We start from the raw sequence: 17,849 nt of genomic DNA, 5'->3' as shown, positions 1-17,849 counted from the left end.
CTTACTCCTCTTTGCTTTTGTCTTTGGTGTGAGGGTCAGGTCTTGAGAGAGAAAAAATAGAAACTTTCTGAACTTCCTGAAAAAAGTGTCGTTGGGCTCATGCGGTGTTTGGTTTGGGTTTTATGGAGGAAAATGTACAAGTACGGCCCGTTTAGCTCGGAGAAATATCTGAGCCTTTTATTGTGCTTGGAAGGGTGCGCGTGGTCTTGTACCGTGTAACGAAGTGAAAATATTCATTTCCTCAAAGAACTGCAATAAATCTGTTCCACTTTAACTCTACGGTGAGGTAGTTAAGGTATTGTTTTATTGTTGCCAGAGCTCAGAGATAACTGTCAGCACCAGTAAAACTTTTACTGATTTAGTGTCGTCTCAAGACAGGAGTAAGTGTTGCAATTGTATTTATTAGTATATTTGTAAAGATCGCCTTCATTCATACTTCCTTGCGCTCATTGTTATTCTTTGAAGTTCAGAAAGTTTCTTGCCGTTTGTTACTAATCTGGTTTCAAAATGCTGCACGCAAAACTAACTTCACATTCACCAACAGTGAAGTCACCAAACTGCAGAAATGTCTTTACTGTCAGGTCTTAGTGATTCATGGTTTCTCTTAGCCTTATTCTGTCTTCAGTCTTTAAAAAAATATATTTTACACATTTTCCCCTTAATTTACTGATTTATTTTTGGGTTTTTCTGGTTAATTGCACTCTGATTTTTATATTTTTCCTGGCTTCCATGTCTATTTTGCATATAGCATAAAATGTCTATAAAAAACATTTTTATTCCTCAGATTAAAATAGTTGAGACCTTTTTTTCAGTGTTTCAATTTATTGAGATGTGCTCTACTACACAGCATCCTCTGTAACATCTGTCCTAACCAGTGGGTGCACACATAGTAATTATATTTTTAAACTATAGAAAAAGTTTTTAAAAAAAAAAAAAAAATGTGCAGAAAAATCTCAGTAGTGTAAAATATAAAGGATTTTTTCAGGAATTTTAGTATTTGCTTTTGAAATCAGTTAAATTCACTTCAATCTAAGGTGTTATTAAGAACTGTAGTTTAAGAGCTTTTTGTGGCATGAAAACTATGACGGAGTGCTAATAAGATAATGATGTAAATCTGTGAAAATTAGGTGATTTCATGGAAAAAACAAATTTCTGCAGATATTCTTTTCCCTTTCTATCCAGCCACTGTGTACTCTGCCTGCAAAGCCTTCAGGGAAATGCTTCAATCTGTTGGTCCAGTAAATTATACCATGTTCCAGGTTAACAGGTTCACCTGGGTTCACCTTCCTCTGAGATCCAGTGTGAGAACATGCATGTGTCTCTCTCTCTCTGTCTGTGTGTATGCCATTGACTTCAAACAGGACCTGACCATGAAGCTCAGCCTGATCCAGAGTGTGGGCCTCATCGCCAGGGCCATCGGCACCTGCGTGACCAGACAGAGCTACCTATTCTCCCGCAAGATGGAGCTCCTGGGTGCCATGCTGGTACACAACAGATCTGTTCCCTCCACCAACATCTTGGAGGCAGGGAAGCAGCATGGGAAGAGTTAATGGCTCAGCCTCATGATGCCTGACACTCATGTACTTTGGCGCTTAAGAACACACTGGTAATCCGCATTGGTGCTGGGCGGTGTAGCGGTTGGAGCCATTCACTTGCAGCTGAAGTACTGGGGTTCAAATCCCACCTCTTGCTCTAGTACACTTGTATAAGGTACTTACCCTGGGTAGCTAGGTATACAAACATAACGCACAAGTTTCTTTGGACGACGGCTTCAGATAAATAACAGCTGAAAGTAATAATAACCTGACGCTCAGATGAGTGTCACAGGTTAATTGCTGTCCAGCTGTGTAATGGGAAAAGGTGCTGTGAGTAAAAGTGCCAGTTAAGAAACAAAGTACTTACTTTATTTAGCTGACACTTTTCTCTGCAGCCACTTAGTATAAAGTGACTGACAGTGATTTACCCTTTTATATAGCAGGGTAACATTGATTACGCAAGCATTCATGTTGTCTATACCGTGTTTGTGTTTCTCTGGCAGGACTTCGTAAAAGCGGAGCCTGCAGACACCATACGGACTCCAGTGCGCCATCTAGCAATGGCCGCATGTGCTGACCTGGTGTATCCTTCTGGAAAAAATGCGTTTAACACGCTGTAGCCCTTAAGCATGCTTTGCAGGCCCCCTTTTCTGCCCCTCATTGCTGTTTTTCTTTTTTCATTATGTCCCGATATCATGACCGTTGCTTCATTCTCGTAGTCAGTTCCTCACTCAAACGCTTGTCCGGCACTCAAGATTCCCAACCGTAACACTAAATTTTTCAAAGTCGGCTCCACAGACAACCCCCGAAAACACGCTCGTGCTTAAGCGTGCTTCGTGCCAGATGTTTCGAGCTGTCCGCTGTGAGCGCGCAGTGTCCAACTGTTTGCCTTTGACCGCCTCGCCCAGTAACCTAGACCCCGTGCTGACGGAGAACGAGAATTTCGACATGTTGCGCACCTGTCTAAACAGCGCGTACGGGCTGCCCCCCGCTGAGGTCGTGGAGGGGAACAAAGAGGACGAGGTGCTGGACCCGCAGCAGAGGGAGGTGAGGGCTGCTCCTGTCAGGCTGCCTAAGCAGAGGCTCCCTGCGTGCGAGCTCTCGCGGTGGAAAATATTAACTGTTACGGTTCCACAAGGCATCTGTGCTCTTTTACTCACGGCGGCCAAAGGCGACTCGCACAAATGATACTGTTTATCTTTCTTTCAGTTCACTTTTTCTAACTTCTGCTCAGGTGACAGGGAGGTTGTGCCACTTGACCTCTGGCTGCTGTCTGCAGTGCGTGATGTGGTACAGACCGATGGATTGAGGCTCAGACAGCCAATAAGATCCTCAAGTTTTCTTTTTTTCCCTGGCAACGATGGGTGTTTATTTCATTCTGTTTTACGCAGTAAATAAAAATAATGAAATGGCTAAGAGATAAGGAGACTTTATGTAACATAGAATAATTTGAGTACACCTGGTGAAACACCTGTATGGGACGAACTGGACAGAAGATTGAAAGCAAAGCAGCACATAAGTGCCCTACAACTGCTGCGGAAGAGCTGGGAGGACGTGGCACATCGTTTATTCATCAGATCTGTTAAACTTTTAAAAAAAAAAAAATGTCGTTTCTCAGGCCCTGTACGTTGATACCTTCAACGCGCTTCATGATTTGCTGAGAAACATGTTGGCGAGAGATTTGAGCCCAGATGGTCTCCAGAGCATATTTAAGGTAAGAAGGTGATCCAGCCAGCTGAGGAGTTTCTTGGGCTAGAGTTTCTTAAAACTGGAAATATTAGAAGAAAAAAAAAAAAAAACCCAGTCAGTGTGTAACACCCTGGTATCATGTTCTTCCATCCCCTGCTCCATTCCCTACCTCAGCACATTGAGGGTTATCTGAGCTCCAGGATGGACCACGAGCGTGAGAGGGCCGTGAGCACAACAGCAGAGATCCTCGACTTCTACTTGGAGAGACTCAATGTGAAGGTTTGTGTGTTGTGGAAAAAAAAATATACCTGGTATAAATATTAACCTGGGGCAGCAGGTGGTGCCGCGGTTACAACTGCCACTTTTTCAGGGAAAGGAGCCAGGTTCCACTCCCAGCGCATGCTGTTATCCACTTGATCGTGGAACTAACCCTACATTTTCCCAGTAAAAGTTACTCGGCTGTATAAAAGTGTAAATCACTGTAAGTAGGTTAACACTGTAAGTCTCTTTGAAGAAGAGCATCAACTAAATAAATATAAATAACAGCAGTTTCCTGTTTTCCAACTACTCCATCAGGCTATAAAACATTTTTATTTATAACAGATACCAACAGACCTTTCTTGGTCAGAAGTTCCTAGAAAAGGATATTTCAAATTAGTGTCCAGTAAAGGGCCCTCTACTTAAGGGCCTGGAAGCTCAGAACCCCTGGTATATATGAAAAATAAAGCAAAGATCGGAGAGCACACATGAGCTTACATTTGTATTTATTTAGCAGACGCTTTTCTCCAAAGCAACTTCCAATGAACTCTATGTAGTGTTATGAGCCCACACACTTTATTCACCGCGGTGACTTACACTGCTAGATACACTATTTACACTGGGTCACTCATCCACAAATCAGTGGAACACACACACTCTCTCTGTCTCTCACACACACAATGGCGGGAACCTGAACAGCATGTCTTTGGATTTACCAAAATAGTTATAAATATGATATAATACTAACCAATAATAACTATTTTGCTAATGCTTTAGTCTTGAGTGTTCCAGTTTGACACCTTGTCATTTCATCGGTTACCTAATATTGTTTCCAAGTGGCTGGTAGAGCCTCACTGAGAAAAATTACGCGATAAAACTTAATCCACTTACATTTGATTAACGACGATGTTGGTGACGAAAATGCAAAGGCAACATCTAGACAAATCTCAAGCTGTGTAGCTCCTCTCGTCCTCATGTCCCACTGGTTGTCTGGCATGAGAGCCACATTCAGGCATTATAAATTTGTCAGAAGGAGGCAGCTGGCATGAGATCTTTAACCCTCAAACACACACACTTCTGTTGCAGTGATTTTTACATGCGGTTTTTAACTTTGTGAGCTATCGGATAGATTTTTTCCATGTCCCTAACAGAACATGGTGACGTTCCACAACCTGGGCGCCCTGCTGGGACGTCTGTCCCCCCGCTGCACAGACTCCAGCCCCCTGGTCCGCAGGGCTGCTATTGACTGCATCTACACGCTGCTCTACATCCAGCTGCGCTACGATGGTGAGTGAAAGGCAGGCGCTTTTCAGTTGTCTCCTATTAACACAACATGGGTGGGATTGCGAGACAACGGTTCTCACGCCGCCCTTGGTGCAGGGTTTGCCTTGGACTACAAAGACGAGTCCGTGGAGAGCCTGATCACCCTCCGTGAGAAGCTCAACAGCCCCGATCCCACTGTGCTCTATACGACCTGCTCCGGTCTCACAAAGGTAAGCAGCTCTGCAAGTTCCCTAGGGAAGTCCTCCACAACCCATTGTCACTCGAGGGTGAGCCTGGATTCCAGTGCCAGAGCAGCTGCCCAGAACAACATTTTGGAGGGATCTGGGGACCCCAAACATTTTATCATTATGGCCTCCGGTTGCTCGCAACCCACATCCCCATGTTGGGGGTGTTGCTTATATTGTTTGCAGATCAAGAAATGGTAAGTTTCAACCACCTAAGAAATAATTTTGATCTACTCAGCAGAGACTTAATACTAGCAACTGTGACATTGTATTACATCCTAGAAAATGAGAATAGTCTATAGAGTTAACTAAAGCTGAGAAACCACCCCAAACAATTCCAGGGGTGTGATATTTGCGTTATATACGGTTTTAATAAGTATTGGTACGTGTTCTTGTGCTTCGCTGAGGGAGACCTGGGAACGGGGCCTTGACTTGTCTTTCACCGAGGATGAATAGCTGTTTGTATGTGCTGAAGTCTCCCCTGTCTGCATTTTGTTCAGCATTCATGTACAGAACTGCAAGTTCATTCACTGAATCTTCTTCACTCCACTGTGTCTTCACACAATATTCCCGAGGCTGGCTTTTAAATGCAAAGCCCGTCCAGGCACTTTTATACATTTATTCTGGGGATGTGAAAGGGTACGAACTCGCTGGATTGCGGTTCACTCATGCATTGAAAGAAACTTTAACAAAAGTTTCATATGCCCCCCCTTTTTTTTTTTTTTATTGTTAGACAAACCATTTTTTTTTTTTTTTTTTTTTTTTTTTTTTTTTTTGGAATGTAGGCCTCTTACTGTTAAATACTTGGCAATAAAATACATTTTATTGCTATGGTCTACACGCGAAGTTCCCTCTGTAAATATGTGGATGACCAGCGTGTTTAGTTTTCTGCTTAAAAAAATTAACATTTAATTTTTATGACAATTTAAAGGATTTCTGGAACTTATAGTATGCTATATGATCACATGTGCAAAATATTACACAACGTTTTGCCCTTGTTCTGTATATGCAGACATATGTTCAATTTATGGGTTTAGTCTCTGCCGCCGACCCAGTGATATTCATAAAACTTCAAGCACTAGTACGTGAAGTTGAAGGATCTTGGTTACCTCAGCAGTTCCCTTCTGGCGCTTGAATCGGCAACGTTCTGGTTTACAAACTTGCGTTGTTAACACTGGGCGATGTCCTATCCTCCTGTACCCTCAGATAATCAGCAAGCGCCTGCCGCAGCAGCAGCTCATCACGCTGATCTTCATGTTGTTCGAGGGTCTGGTGGACCCCCAGGCCAACTGCTCCCGGGCCTCCAGCGTCATGCTTAACACACTCCTTAAAAACAGGGGTGCAGGACTACAGGATCTGGTAAGGACTGTCTCTCCGCAGAACCCACAAGGAAAGCATCTCAGCACTCGTAGTATGAGATGAAATGTTATATTATTGTTTTATTTCTGTAACGTTGAGATGCCTGCACTTACAGGAAGTTTGACACAAGAATTAGGAGGAAAAAACCTTTTGGCTTTTATACACCAAAAGTGTACAATTGTCTCAAAAGGTCTGATGCAAGGGGCAATGCCATAAAATAAAAATTTTGTAAGTAAAATGATTACGTAAGGTGTGGAATTTAAAAAAAAAAAAAAAAAAAAAAAGCATATGAATTAAGTGCTGTAGCTTTTTTTTTTTTTTTGTACAGGAACCCATTATATAAGGGATCACTTTATAAAGGGTACAAAGTGTTTTTCATTAAAGCTTTATTTGAGGTTTTAATAGAAGGTAGCAGCAAATAAATTTAGATGTCTTTTAAATCTTTATTTTACAAATAAAATGAGTTAGGAGGAGCAGGGGTATCAGTATTTAACAGAATTATGCGCCACCTATACGACTAATTTAATTAGTCATGCAGATGATGTTTCTTCGAAGGCTACATACAGCATGTGGTACCTTCCTACAGCTTTACCAGTTCAGGGTAAGTATGATGTTCAAGGGAACTGGTACCTTAGTGAGGGATGTGACTCAAACTGATTATTTCATGGTTTACAGTAATTTTTTTCCAGCTTAATGCAAAGTATAAATCTGTTTTACTGTAGTTCTCACCACACATGGTAACTGGACAAGTAGAATCCAGCACCTTAATTTATATTTGAAGGAGCAGCTTTTCTTCTTGACTCATGCTTGTGCAGTGGTGGGATCATCGCTGATGACCCCATGCGTGTCTGTCTCTCAGGTCCCCGAGATGCTGGAGGTTCTGCACATCCGGCTGCAAGTGATCTCTGAAGAGCAGGTGAAGGTGGCCGTCGCCCAGTCCGTCCTCATCTTGGCTACGCAGCACCTGCAGACGGTGGTCAACACCCTCATCGCTTACCCCCTGCCCTTTGACAGGTGACAGCTGAAATACAGCTTTGTAGTCTTGCAGTTCACAGCTCATATTTACTTATTTCATACCAGGGATGTGAAACTGTTCTTGGGTGTCTAACATCTTCTGTCATGTACTTATCTACTTTTTTTTGTTAAGAGGAACACCTGTGGATTGCTTCTTTTGCTCTGGGTTTAGGAAATGGAGTATTTGGTCCTGTGTTTCGGTATAGACTGTAATATTATCTAGTGATTGGACTAGTTAGAAGGGGGTGCGATGGCGCAGTGGGTTGGACCGAGTCCTGCTCTCCCGTGGGTCTGGGGTTCAAGTCCTGCTTGGGGTGCCTTGCGATGGACTGGCATCCCGTCCTGTGTGTGTGTGTGTGTGTGTGTGTGTGTGTGTGTGTGTGTGTGTGTGTGTGGACTAGTTAGTTGCTGTGACAACCAGCTGAAACATGGCTTGTCAGGAAATGAATTTGAGTTTCACTGGCTCTTGATGTTAAGAGTAGACGAGTGTCAATTTTTAAACATTATTTGTATTAAATGGCATTTTCTTCACTCATCTATTTTGTAAAATTTCTGTTTGTTGTGAATTGAACCTGAATTGTGTTTACTTGCCCAGCTGGTAGATGCTGCTAAAACATACTCAAACAGAATAGGAGTGTCGGACCATCTCAATTCAACTTGCTTCTGTAGTGTTAACGGTTTGTGTCTGGCATCAGTGAATGCCAACTATCGATAAATTCAGCTTCAAGTTTAATATTAAAGTCTTACAAGTTATTTTTTAAATTTATTATAGCTATATCTGATGCTTATACAGAACATAACCTGTAAGTGAATTGCCGGAAGTCTTTTATTAAGGACCGCCCCAGTTGTGCTGATAAGTTGAGGACCCAGTCCAGGACTTTAACACTGTTCTGAGTGCTGCAGTCTGCCACTCTGAGTGACTACATTACTGAAGTTTTGATGTGTGAAGGCTCCGCTGCTGCTATAGTGCCAGACTACTGTAGTCACCTCCATAACAAACAGGATGTCTCTCTTTTATCCTCAGTTGGAGTTGTGAGATGTGGATTGCTCTGGGTGCTGACAGCACCCTGGCCTCCCAGATCATGGAGATTATGATGGAGAAGCTGGCCGTCATGGCCCCCTACGCAGACAAGAAGGAGTCGATGCTGAGGCCGGGCATGTCCAAATTCGCCACCGGACCCCCTTTAGCTGTGAGCATGCAGCTTTGATACAATTCATTTGGAAGTTTTACAGCAGGGATTAAAACCATCAACTGTTTGGCTGAGGACTGTAGAACACCACGTGGTTCCCTTGTGCAGAGCATGAGAAAGGTTTTGCTGGGCCCTGTGCTGACCGGCTGTCCCCCTCCTCCCGCTTTGACAGATGACATGTGCCTTACGAGAGATCATGCTGAATGGCCAGAGTGCCGATGCCGTGGTGGCCCTCTTCCCGAGACTCTTCAGCACCCTGCTGGTGCGCCTAGGGTCCAGCGTCGGTGTCCAGGTCCCCAAGGACATCAACAGCAACAGCATTGGCCCTGAGAGGAAGCAGTCAGGGAAGTTTCCCTCGTCCTTCGATGTGTGTGGGTGAGCATCGTTTCAGCCTGCCTCCTCCCCATAGAGTTGAAAGGAGAGGAGGCAAAAGGGTTTTTACTGCAGTGAGCAGTTCTACTCCGTAAGGTGGCAGAAGATTGCTTTGCGATCAATGACGTGGACTTGTGACATGAAGATTGCAGGTTTCCGCCCCACTCCTGCTCTCACTAGACCTGTAATACCCTTGATCAAGGTACTTACCCTGAATCACTTTTATTTAAAATGCCCATCTGTATAAACTGGACAAATGCTACAAGTTAATTTAGCTATAACATGGGCTAAAAACAAATTAATCTTAAAACTGAAAAAGTATGAAAACGGAAGTGGCATTTACTAGAATTTTCCTTCAGAAAGTATTAGTAACCCTTTTTTGATGAATACTTTTATCCCACACATCAACGCTGTACTGGAATGTCCACCACTGTCAATCACCATGAAGGTTATATGTTTGTGTCACCGTGGTGATAGGGTGGCAGTGGAGGCGCTGCGGATTCTGCTGGCCCGGGCGCAGCTGGAAGAAGTTTTGAAGCCCCTGGATTCAGAGGGTGCATGGGAAAAGATGCAGGACCCCAAGAAACATATGGATGGTGTCACTCTGCTGGCTAGGTACACCCCTGTCACATGGTTCCGGAGATATATACCGAGAGACCTGTCCTCCTGGGCTCGATGCCTGCGCGCTTGAAACATTTCTTGCCTTTTCTTAGTAATGCTATTGCACTCAAATACACAGCAGTCTCTTAAGGGTAGAACTGAATGAATGGCAGACAACTTTACTAATCCCAAAAGAAGCTGCTTTTGAACGAGGTCCCCCAAGCCTGAGCTACCGTGTTCCCGTTGTGATGCCCCCAGGGCCATGGCGAAGCACGCGGGCCCTCGCCTGCCAACCATCGTGGAGAATCTGTGCCCCTCTCTGAACAATATCTACGAGTGCCAGAGGATCACTGTCATTGCGTTCTTCTCGGAGGTGAGGGCCGAAGATGCTCAGCGCGGGAGGGTTTGGGGTTCTGGATGTAACTGACAGAATAGATGTTTATCCCGTCACATTGTGCGTGGAGAGCTGTGATTCAGTCTGTAAAGAGCACTTCAATGACTCTCAGAGCAGAAGCGCTTTAAAGAGCGCTCAAGTGCTGTTTGCCACATGAGTATCCATGGAAAAAGTATGTACTGCCACCTACTGGTGTCCTGGGGTTACTGCTTAGGGTATCCTGTATCCTGGCATTCTGGTCAGACAAAGTAAGCTGTTCATATTTGTTTGTTTTCAGCTGAGTTATACTGATAACTATGTTACATTTTAGGCTTGAAATAGAGTATGAGAAGTTCTACTCTGGAGTAGAAGAACATAATACTGGTGTGAAACTTTGCAGTGTAGAGGTGTGATGTATTTTTTTTTTTTTCTTTCTTTTTTTGTGTGTGCATGCGGCACCGTCTTCCGCAGCTACTCAACCACCACGTGGTGACAGAACTGATGATGATGGACATGCTGATGAACAGTATGATGGAGCGCATCTCGGACCAGTGCAGCACAGTGCGCATGCTCGCCATCCGGGGCCTGGGGAACATCGCCGTGGGCTCTCCCGAGAAGGTGCCCAGCAAACTCCTCTACGGCTCGTGTGCTTCGACGCAGCACCGAAGGGGTCTCCCCAGGAATACTCTTCCTCCTGTTTCTTCTTTTTTGCCAGCAAGTTTGTTGATATTGAAATAATGATATACCTCCCCATTTCTTTTCTTTTTCCCCCCCCGTTGTGCTTCGCCTCAATTATTCCAGCTTTGTTCTTTAGCAATGTTGTTGGTTCTTACATTTTTCTAGACAAGTTCAGAACCCATGGCACATGATGGTATTTGAATGTGACTGAGCAGAGCAGATATTATGGTTCCTGGACTAAGCTGGTAATTGCAGAATTAAGTTGAATAGAATATAAAATTTTCAGGCATGTTAAACAGTTTTAAGGAACACGCATTAGAAAATGGTTGCTTGGGCCATTGATGGTAATAAAATTCTCCTTTCTAGTGAATGTTTTATAATTTGCTTTAAGCAGAATAAATGAGTACTGAGTTTAAATATTGTATTAATAAATGTAAATTATTGATTAAAGTCAGAAAGAGATGGCACGGGCATTCATTGTAAGCACTGTGTAATCCAATCCCACACTTTTTTTTTTTTTTTTTAAAGAGAAATATTGAACTTATTTACTTTTGTTCTTCACTGGGGGAATGCGAGTATTTCACAAATATTACAAATTGAAGCGTGTCCTCAGCTAACACTTTTGGCTGAAAAGGATTTGAATTGTGTCATTAATTCAGTGAACAGCTCAATTGTGGCTCATTAATTTCACAATCAGTTTGAACGAAAACCAGCACGTGGGTTGGTGTTGAGAAATGCTTCTATAAAGCCCTGGGGGGACATTTCCAAATGTCATTAATTTAAAACGCTGAAAGTGCCACAAATGTTAAAGCTTTATATGCAGAAAATGGATACTTGTGCCGGGTGCTTATAGATGCTTAATTTTCTTGAGACAAAGCCCTGTGTGACAAATCAGAGTTGCTGTGTCCTCCACCAACAGGTGAACAAGTATGCAAAGGAGCTACTGGCAGCCATGAGTTCAGGAATGGAGGAGAAAGATGACCCCGGTAAGCGCATCACCCTTGAGGCAATGTCCGGCCTCTCCAAAGTCCTCCTTTACCTGGACAAGAAGAACGTGCAGCTCTTGGTGGTCTACATCTTCATGAAGATCAAGCCCTTCCTGGAGAGTGTGAGTGGATTTGTCTTTCTGAGGTCTTATTGCATCCAGATGCTCTGAATTGTGTCACCCCAGTACAATAACAAGGGTTTTTTTTTATTTTAATTTTCCCTTCTAATTTTTCAGCATTATGTTCCTCATTGTGGTCATTTTGATTCTACAGGAGAATGATGAGATTCGCTGTACCTCCATCATGCTGCTGGGTAATCTGTCCAAATTTGGTTCCGGGGAACCCGTCTTTAAGGACCAGATCCACAATGTGCTGGTCAGCCTGCTTCTGCATCTTAACGACCCCAGTCCACAGGTGGTCAAGGTAAGGGCAGCCCATGTTCACGCTTAGATGCACGTTGAAAATTGGCAGCATTTTGCAGCAGGCAAGCCTTGTTTTACTTAAGCCTTTGGTTTAGATGATGATGGCCATCGCTGTGTTACCTCATTGTCCTGGCAGGCCTCGAAGTATGCCATGCGGGTGTGCGCTCCAGTGGTGGGCTCGGAGCAGATCGCCACTATGTTCCAGAACCACCTACACGAGGACAAAGGCCTGCACTACGGCGAGTTCGTCAACGACCTCACCAAATACATTGTGAGTGACGGGTTGAAACGGCTCGGCCGTGCTCATAATGATGCCAACCTCCTTGGCGAGACACTGCCTCATTTCTTCACCCCCAACAGATTCAAGACTTCCCCAGCATGCTCAACTTCTACCACATCACCGTCATCCAGTTTTTCAAAAGCAACTGGGCTGAGGTGCGAGCTGGTGCAGCTATGTTTATAGGTAAGGCACTTCTCCTGAGTACCTTTTACGGTCCCAGATTTCTCGATCTCTTGACCTTCGCAGGAGGATTTCCTTTGCATGACAGTGTCTTCTGAAAGATTAACCTTTGCAATAATCCTAATAGGCATGAAGTAAAATGTGAGCTAAGGCATGTGAGCATCTTCCTTTATTAGTTTGTAGTGATCTGCCATGAAGTCATTACCTGGAAGAAGCCAAGAAGCTGTGCATTTCAACACAAATCTGTTGTTCTCAATATCTAGGGTTTCTGCTGGGAAATCTTCCAGAAGAGTATTTTTCTCACTTGAACATGGGGAGTATAACAAAAGGTAAGCAACTCCCTGCAGCTCCCTGTTGCAATTATATGTACACTGGGTCCTCAACTTACACAGCTGGAACCAGAAATCTGCCTTTACTTCTCTTTGTAAATCTCTAACCATTAGGTTTCAATAAAAACTTAATAATACAGACTACCCTCTATTAATTTTTGGGTTATGTACAGCAATAATAAAAAGCAACATTTGTTACAAAAAATTCAAGCAACATTAAAATACATTTCGGGGGCATGGTGGTGCAGCGGGTTTGGCCAGGTCCTGCTCTCCGGTGGGTCTGGGGTTCGAGTCCCGCTTGGGGTGCCTTGTGACGGACTGGCGTCTCATCCTGGGTGTGTCCCCTCCCCTTCCGGCCTTACGTCCTGTGTTGCTGGGTTACTGCGATCTCGCTTGGGACAAGCGGCTTCAGACTGTGTGTGTGTGTGTGTGTGTGTGTGTGTGTGTGTGTGTGTGTGTGTGTGTGTAAAATACATTTTGAAAGACTGAAAACAAAATGTGTTCATTGTAGACTCCAAGTGCCACCTGTTGACTGATTCAAGCCATAAACATATGCAGCTTTCTTTTTACTGCCATCTGTTGGCCGGTCATATAAATACAGGTCCCATTTGCTCTGCAGCAACCTGATTTATTTATTCTTTTTTTTTTTTTTTTTTTTTTTTTTTTTTTTTTTTTTTTTTTTTTTGGAAGATATTACTGAATAAGATGCTGTTAAACATATAGCAAGAATGTTAATGTTCCTGAATATTAGTATTGCAAACATTAATGTTCGAGGAGCAAATATCTTCATTTTTGTAATCACTGCTGAAAGATGAAGTTACAGGAGACTTGGTGTTTAATAACAGGTAGTCTGCGATTCGCAACGGTTGGACTTTTCAATTTTATGATGGTAGGCTGGTGATAGACATTCAGTAGAAACCGTACTTCGAATTCTGACCCGCCCCCGGGCATGTGATATGTCGAGCGATACATCCACATCTCCTAGTCTGTCACACAGAGATGTGTACTATGGGTATTAAATGCATTTTCTCTCTCTCACACACACACTCACACACACACTCACACTCACACACACACACACACCATCTGAAACCACTTGTCCCATACGGGGTCGTGGGGAACCAGAGCCTACCCGGTAACACAGGGTGTAAGGCCGGAGGGGAAGGAGACACACCCAGGATGGGACGCCAGTTTGTCACAAGGCACCCCAAGCGGGACTCGAACCCCAGACCCCCCGGAGAGCAGGACTCGGTCAGACCCGCTGCGCCCCTCCCTTAAATGCACTTACGATATTTTCGACTTATGATGGGTTTCGCAGACCGTAACTCCATCGTAAAACGGGGACCACCTGCATAGGCGGTTAGGTAGCCGGTGAGTTCATTTTATCGCTTTGACAGGTAAAAGGATTAAAATGCTGACTCACCTTCTCTCTCCAGGTCTCGTCTTGCTGCTCCAGGATCCCGAACCTCTGGTACGGGCCAAAGCTGCAGAAGCTATGGGGCACTTCCACTGATCTGCCCAGATCCATCTGTAGTTTCTTTTAAAAGACTCCGACATCGTACTTGAATTGCCCGTTGAAGAATTTAGTGACCAAAGACTGTGTAGCTCTGTGTTCTAGTGAATTCAGCCTCATTCCAGCTCCTGCCGGCTCTGTATAAAAGTAGGGACATTTTACAGTTTCTCTGCATTTTTTACACTATCAAGGGAGGATGAACGTCGGTGGTAATATTCGGTACTATTCGCTCACATTAGCCCGTTTGCTGTGTTTCTTCGAAGCTGCTCAAGCTCACACCACTACGATCTGATGACCACGTGTAATTTTACCTCACTGTTGGTCAGGACTATCAAACAATTTCACCTCTCTCGATGACATAAACGGAGCCGCTTTCTGGGCGATGTAGGGGGAACGGCAATAATCGGCATGTGACATACAGGAATGGAGTTGTTATGGGACTGTATGGAGAAGTAGCCTCTACTCTCGGTTCGGCCGAGCGTCGGGTAGCTCAACCGCGACTGAGCCCCAATGTCACACAGGTTGATTATTCACAAAGCCCTTCAAAATGTATTTTTTTTTTTGTGCTTCCAGGCAGAAAATGTAGTCACAACGGGCAATCTCGAGGAAATGCTGCATTCCTGAGTGCCAAATTCTGCTATATAAAGTAGCTACGAAATAAAAAAAAAAAAACAAATGCAATATTCCCTTTTCACATACTTCCTCTTCTCATCCCGTCCCCATCAAGTGTTGTTCTCCGCGACAGTCTTATTTGTTTGACAGAAATTTTTAGTGGATATTTGAAGTCCGTCCCTCTTAACGTTGCAATGGGAACAATTAATCAACTTGAATGACGTTACAGTGCGTTGCGCTACATCGTAGCCTGACCTTTTCTTACATGCAACGCATTACACGGTCTGGTGGATTGATGATGAAATTGTGTAAATGTACGTACAGGTGGTACTGGGCAGGTGGGCACACAGTTATTTGTTATCTTTTGTTTTAAGGCCGCCATGGGACTAGATCTATTCCTTTCCGCTTTCGGTGCAAGGTGACGGTGTTAGGAATGTTCTAGTGCTGCTGTGAACAAACCATGACTGTTGGTGTCACCTTTAGGGGTTAAGTGTTTTTTTTTTTTTTTTTTTTTTTTTGCTTTTTAAAGCGATATTTATAGAATGCACTATATTAAGGCTCCAGCGACTGCCCTCCTGATGGAGAAAATTGAGTGATTATTGTAATCATGTTTTATTTTACAGTGAATTAAAGTGATTATTCCACAAGGTGTATGATGTGTTGTAAAAAGCTTTTATTTTTATAGTGCAGTGATACCAATGTATGTCATGGTGAGTTTTCTGCAATATTAGCATACGTGAAGGATTAAATTACGTGCTGTGGTCAGCCGACATTTTCATTTCTTCTGGTGTTATCGCTTTTCTCTAATCACATTTAAAATATTGGCTTTTTATGATGAAAGGTTATCTGAACACCTGCTTATATTTGTTTTGAATTTAAGCCAAACTGCAGTGTGTTTTCTCCTCCTGCTGTAACACACTGGAAATTGTTACATTTATTCATTTAACTGACACTTTTTTTTTTTTTTTTTTTTCTCCCTTCTCCAAAGCAACTTACGATGTTAAGCTACGTATCTACAATTATTTGCCCATTTATACATCTGGTTAATTGTAGTGGAGTAATTTAGGGTAAGTACCTTGCTCAAGGGTACTACAGGTGGAGGTGGGATTTGAGCCTGTGACCTTAGGGTTCAAAACCAGCAGCTGTAACCACATAGCTCCTAGTTGCCCTGATTGTTGACAGTGTTGTTGATTTCCACAGGAGAACTTTAGCAGCATCCTTGTATTTATAATTTGATTTATATGGTGTTTTTCTCCAAGAATGATGTACCCATTAATACAGCATCATTCTCTAATGTAAGAATTTTGAACACGAGGGGATGACTCTAACCACCATGCCACCTGCTGACATTTATGATGTGCGGAATACTTTGTGTGCAGATTTATAAGTCCGTGAAGTGCTATTCATGTGTTATCTCGGGGAGACCTACAGGCTACACTAGTTTCAGTATCTTTGTACCCATTTAATGTTTATTTTTGACAGCTGGTAACAATGTGCTGTGCAGAACTCCCCAGGCAACAAAAAAAATTCAACCTCAGCTGTCAGAATCCTGCCAAGCTTACAGGGATGCTTTCTGACTTGTGAAGTACATTTTGAACTCTGACACAGGTGAGGAGACACCAGGTAAGAGCTCTTCTCTTTTTGTAGGTCTCATTCGACTAGTTTGAAAGGAACGGTGGGGCCAGAAGTGGCACTGGTGCGTCGCAGCTTCTGCGCTGGGGGCTCATATACTGCTTAGTCTGCAGGAAGTTCGCATGTTCTTCCCATGTTCATGTGAGTCTTCTCAAGGTGCTCTGGTTTCCTTCCACAGTCCAGAGATGTGTTTCGGTGTGCAGGTGACATTTGGTGTGTGTGTGTGTGTGTGTGTGTGTGTGTGTGTGTGTGTGTGTGTGAGATTATTGCACTGTGATAGACCAGTCTTCCATTCCACATTTACCCTGCCTTGCACCCTCTGCTTCTGGGATAGGTTCCAAACCACTGCGATCCTGGCAAGCGGTTGCTAATAATGGATGGATGAATGAAAAGATTTAACTGAAAAAAAATACTTGTCAGTAATCAAAATTTTAATTATAGCTATAAATGTCCAAACAATTATATTCATATCAGTTTTTTTTTTTTTTTCCCCCATTTTCATGTAGATTTCCAGGCCTTTACGTTTCATTTCCGAGATTATTTAACATTTTCCCAAGCATTCTTGGCTTGACCTGGTACTTTGACTTTCATGTATTATTCTCTTTCATAAACTATGAATCTTGGTGCACTTTGCAATGAGCAGCTGAGACCTGTCTGTTTTTCGTGTGCGTGCGTTTTGCCGTCGAATGCTCTTTCCGAAGTGCTGAGGAACATGATTGTATTGTTTTGAAAAAGCTGGCCTGTCGGATGATCTTTCTTCCGCAGCGAAACGTACAGTATTTCGGAAGTCTGTTAAACCGCCTCTGTTTCATGAGCGTGTGTGGCGTGAAGTCTGCGCTAATGCGGTTCAGCGTGCTGTCCTTTCCACATCAGCACCTAGAAAGAGGAAAAGTGCCTTTTCTCCAGGTTGATTCGATTCGTCGTAATGCATCAGCAGAGGGACAATAAAAGAACTGCAGTGTGGTCACAAGATGGAGCTGAAGTTCACGGTCCGTTCGAGTCTGAAACGCCGGGCAACATCTGGGCTTCAGGGACGCAAAGCTGAACCTGCGAGGCATCGAGTTCGGGGAAATTCGGGCTGATGCTTTTCTGCCGTATAATTTCATAACACCTTGGAGATGGAAGAACGATCATCAACAAAAAGGAAATCCAGTTGTATAATGGGCACCAGGTGGTGCATTAGTAGAAACTGTTGCTGTGCAGTCCGAAGGCCTCGGGTTCGAATCCCACTTCTGCTGTCGTACCTTTAGGCAAGGTCCTTTATCCTGAAATGATTCGGTAAAAATTACCCAGCTATATAAATTTCATAGTACGTTCTA

General features: G+C 43.5%; 1 protein-coding gene across 4 annotated transcripts in view; it reads left to right on the top strand.

Annotated features, from left to right (window-relative positions):
• The window catches only part of mroh1 (maestro heat-like repeat family member 1), a 34,074-nt gene extending 16,738 nt beyond the window's left edge, over window positions 1-17,336 (top strand). For 3 of the 4 annotated variants that reach the window (XM_018763033.2, XM_018763032.2, XM_018763035.2), the window contains 20 exons: window positions 1,362-1,484; window positions 2,039-2,118; window positions 2,444-2,582; window positions 3,154-3,249; window positions 3,399-3,503; window positions 4,634-4,769; window positions 4,863-4,975; window positions 6,197-6,349; window positions 7,209-7,363; window positions 8,388-8,553; window positions 8,726-8,928; window positions 9,403-9,540; window positions 9,784-9,898; window positions 10,370-10,516; window positions 11,496-11,684; window positions 11,836-11,985; window positions 12,121-12,255; window positions 12,345-12,447; window positions 12,708-12,773; window positions 14,210-15,184. In XM_018763033.2, the coding sequence (XP_018618549.2) occupies window positions 1,362-1,484; window positions 2,039-2,118; window positions 2,444-2,582; window positions 3,154-3,249; window positions 3,399-3,503; window positions 4,634-4,769; window positions 4,863-4,975; window positions 6,197-6,349; window positions 7,209-7,363; window positions 8,388-8,553; window positions 8,726-8,928; window positions 9,403-9,540; window positions 9,784-9,898; window positions 10,370-10,516; window positions 11,496-11,684; window positions 11,836-11,985; window positions 12,121-12,255; window positions 12,345-12,447; window positions 12,708-12,773; window positions 14,210-14,286 (2,589 nt within the window). In that variant the 3' untranslated portion in view covers window positions 14,287-15,184. Of the gene's footprint in view, window positions 1-1,361; window positions 1,485-2,038; window positions 2,119-2,443; window positions 2,583-3,153; window positions 3,250-3,398; window positions 3,504-4,633; window positions 4,770-4,862; window positions 4,976-6,196; window positions 6,350-7,208; window positions 7,364-8,387; window positions 8,554-8,725; window positions 8,929-9,402; window positions 9,541-9,783; window positions 9,899-10,369; window positions 10,517-11,495; window positions 11,685-11,835; window positions 11,986-12,120; window positions 12,256-12,344; window positions 12,448-12,707; window positions 12,774-14,209; window positions 15,185-16,545 lie in introns of those variants that run through there. The other variant, XM_018763034.2, reaches the window with a different exon arrangement.
• The last annotated feature ends 513 nt before the right edge of the window (window positions 17,337-17,849 follow it).

The sequence above is a fragment of the Scleropages formosus genome, chromosome 18, assembly GCF_900964775.1.
Source record: "Scleropages formosus chromosome 18, fSclFor1.1, whole genome shotgun sequence".
NCBI classification, from domain to species: Eukaryota; Metazoa; Chordata; class Actinopteri; order Osteoglossiformes; family Osteoglossidae; genus Scleropages; species Scleropages formosus.
Note: the sequence above shows the minus strand (reverse complement) of the source record. Positions and strands in the feature narration are given on the sequence as shown.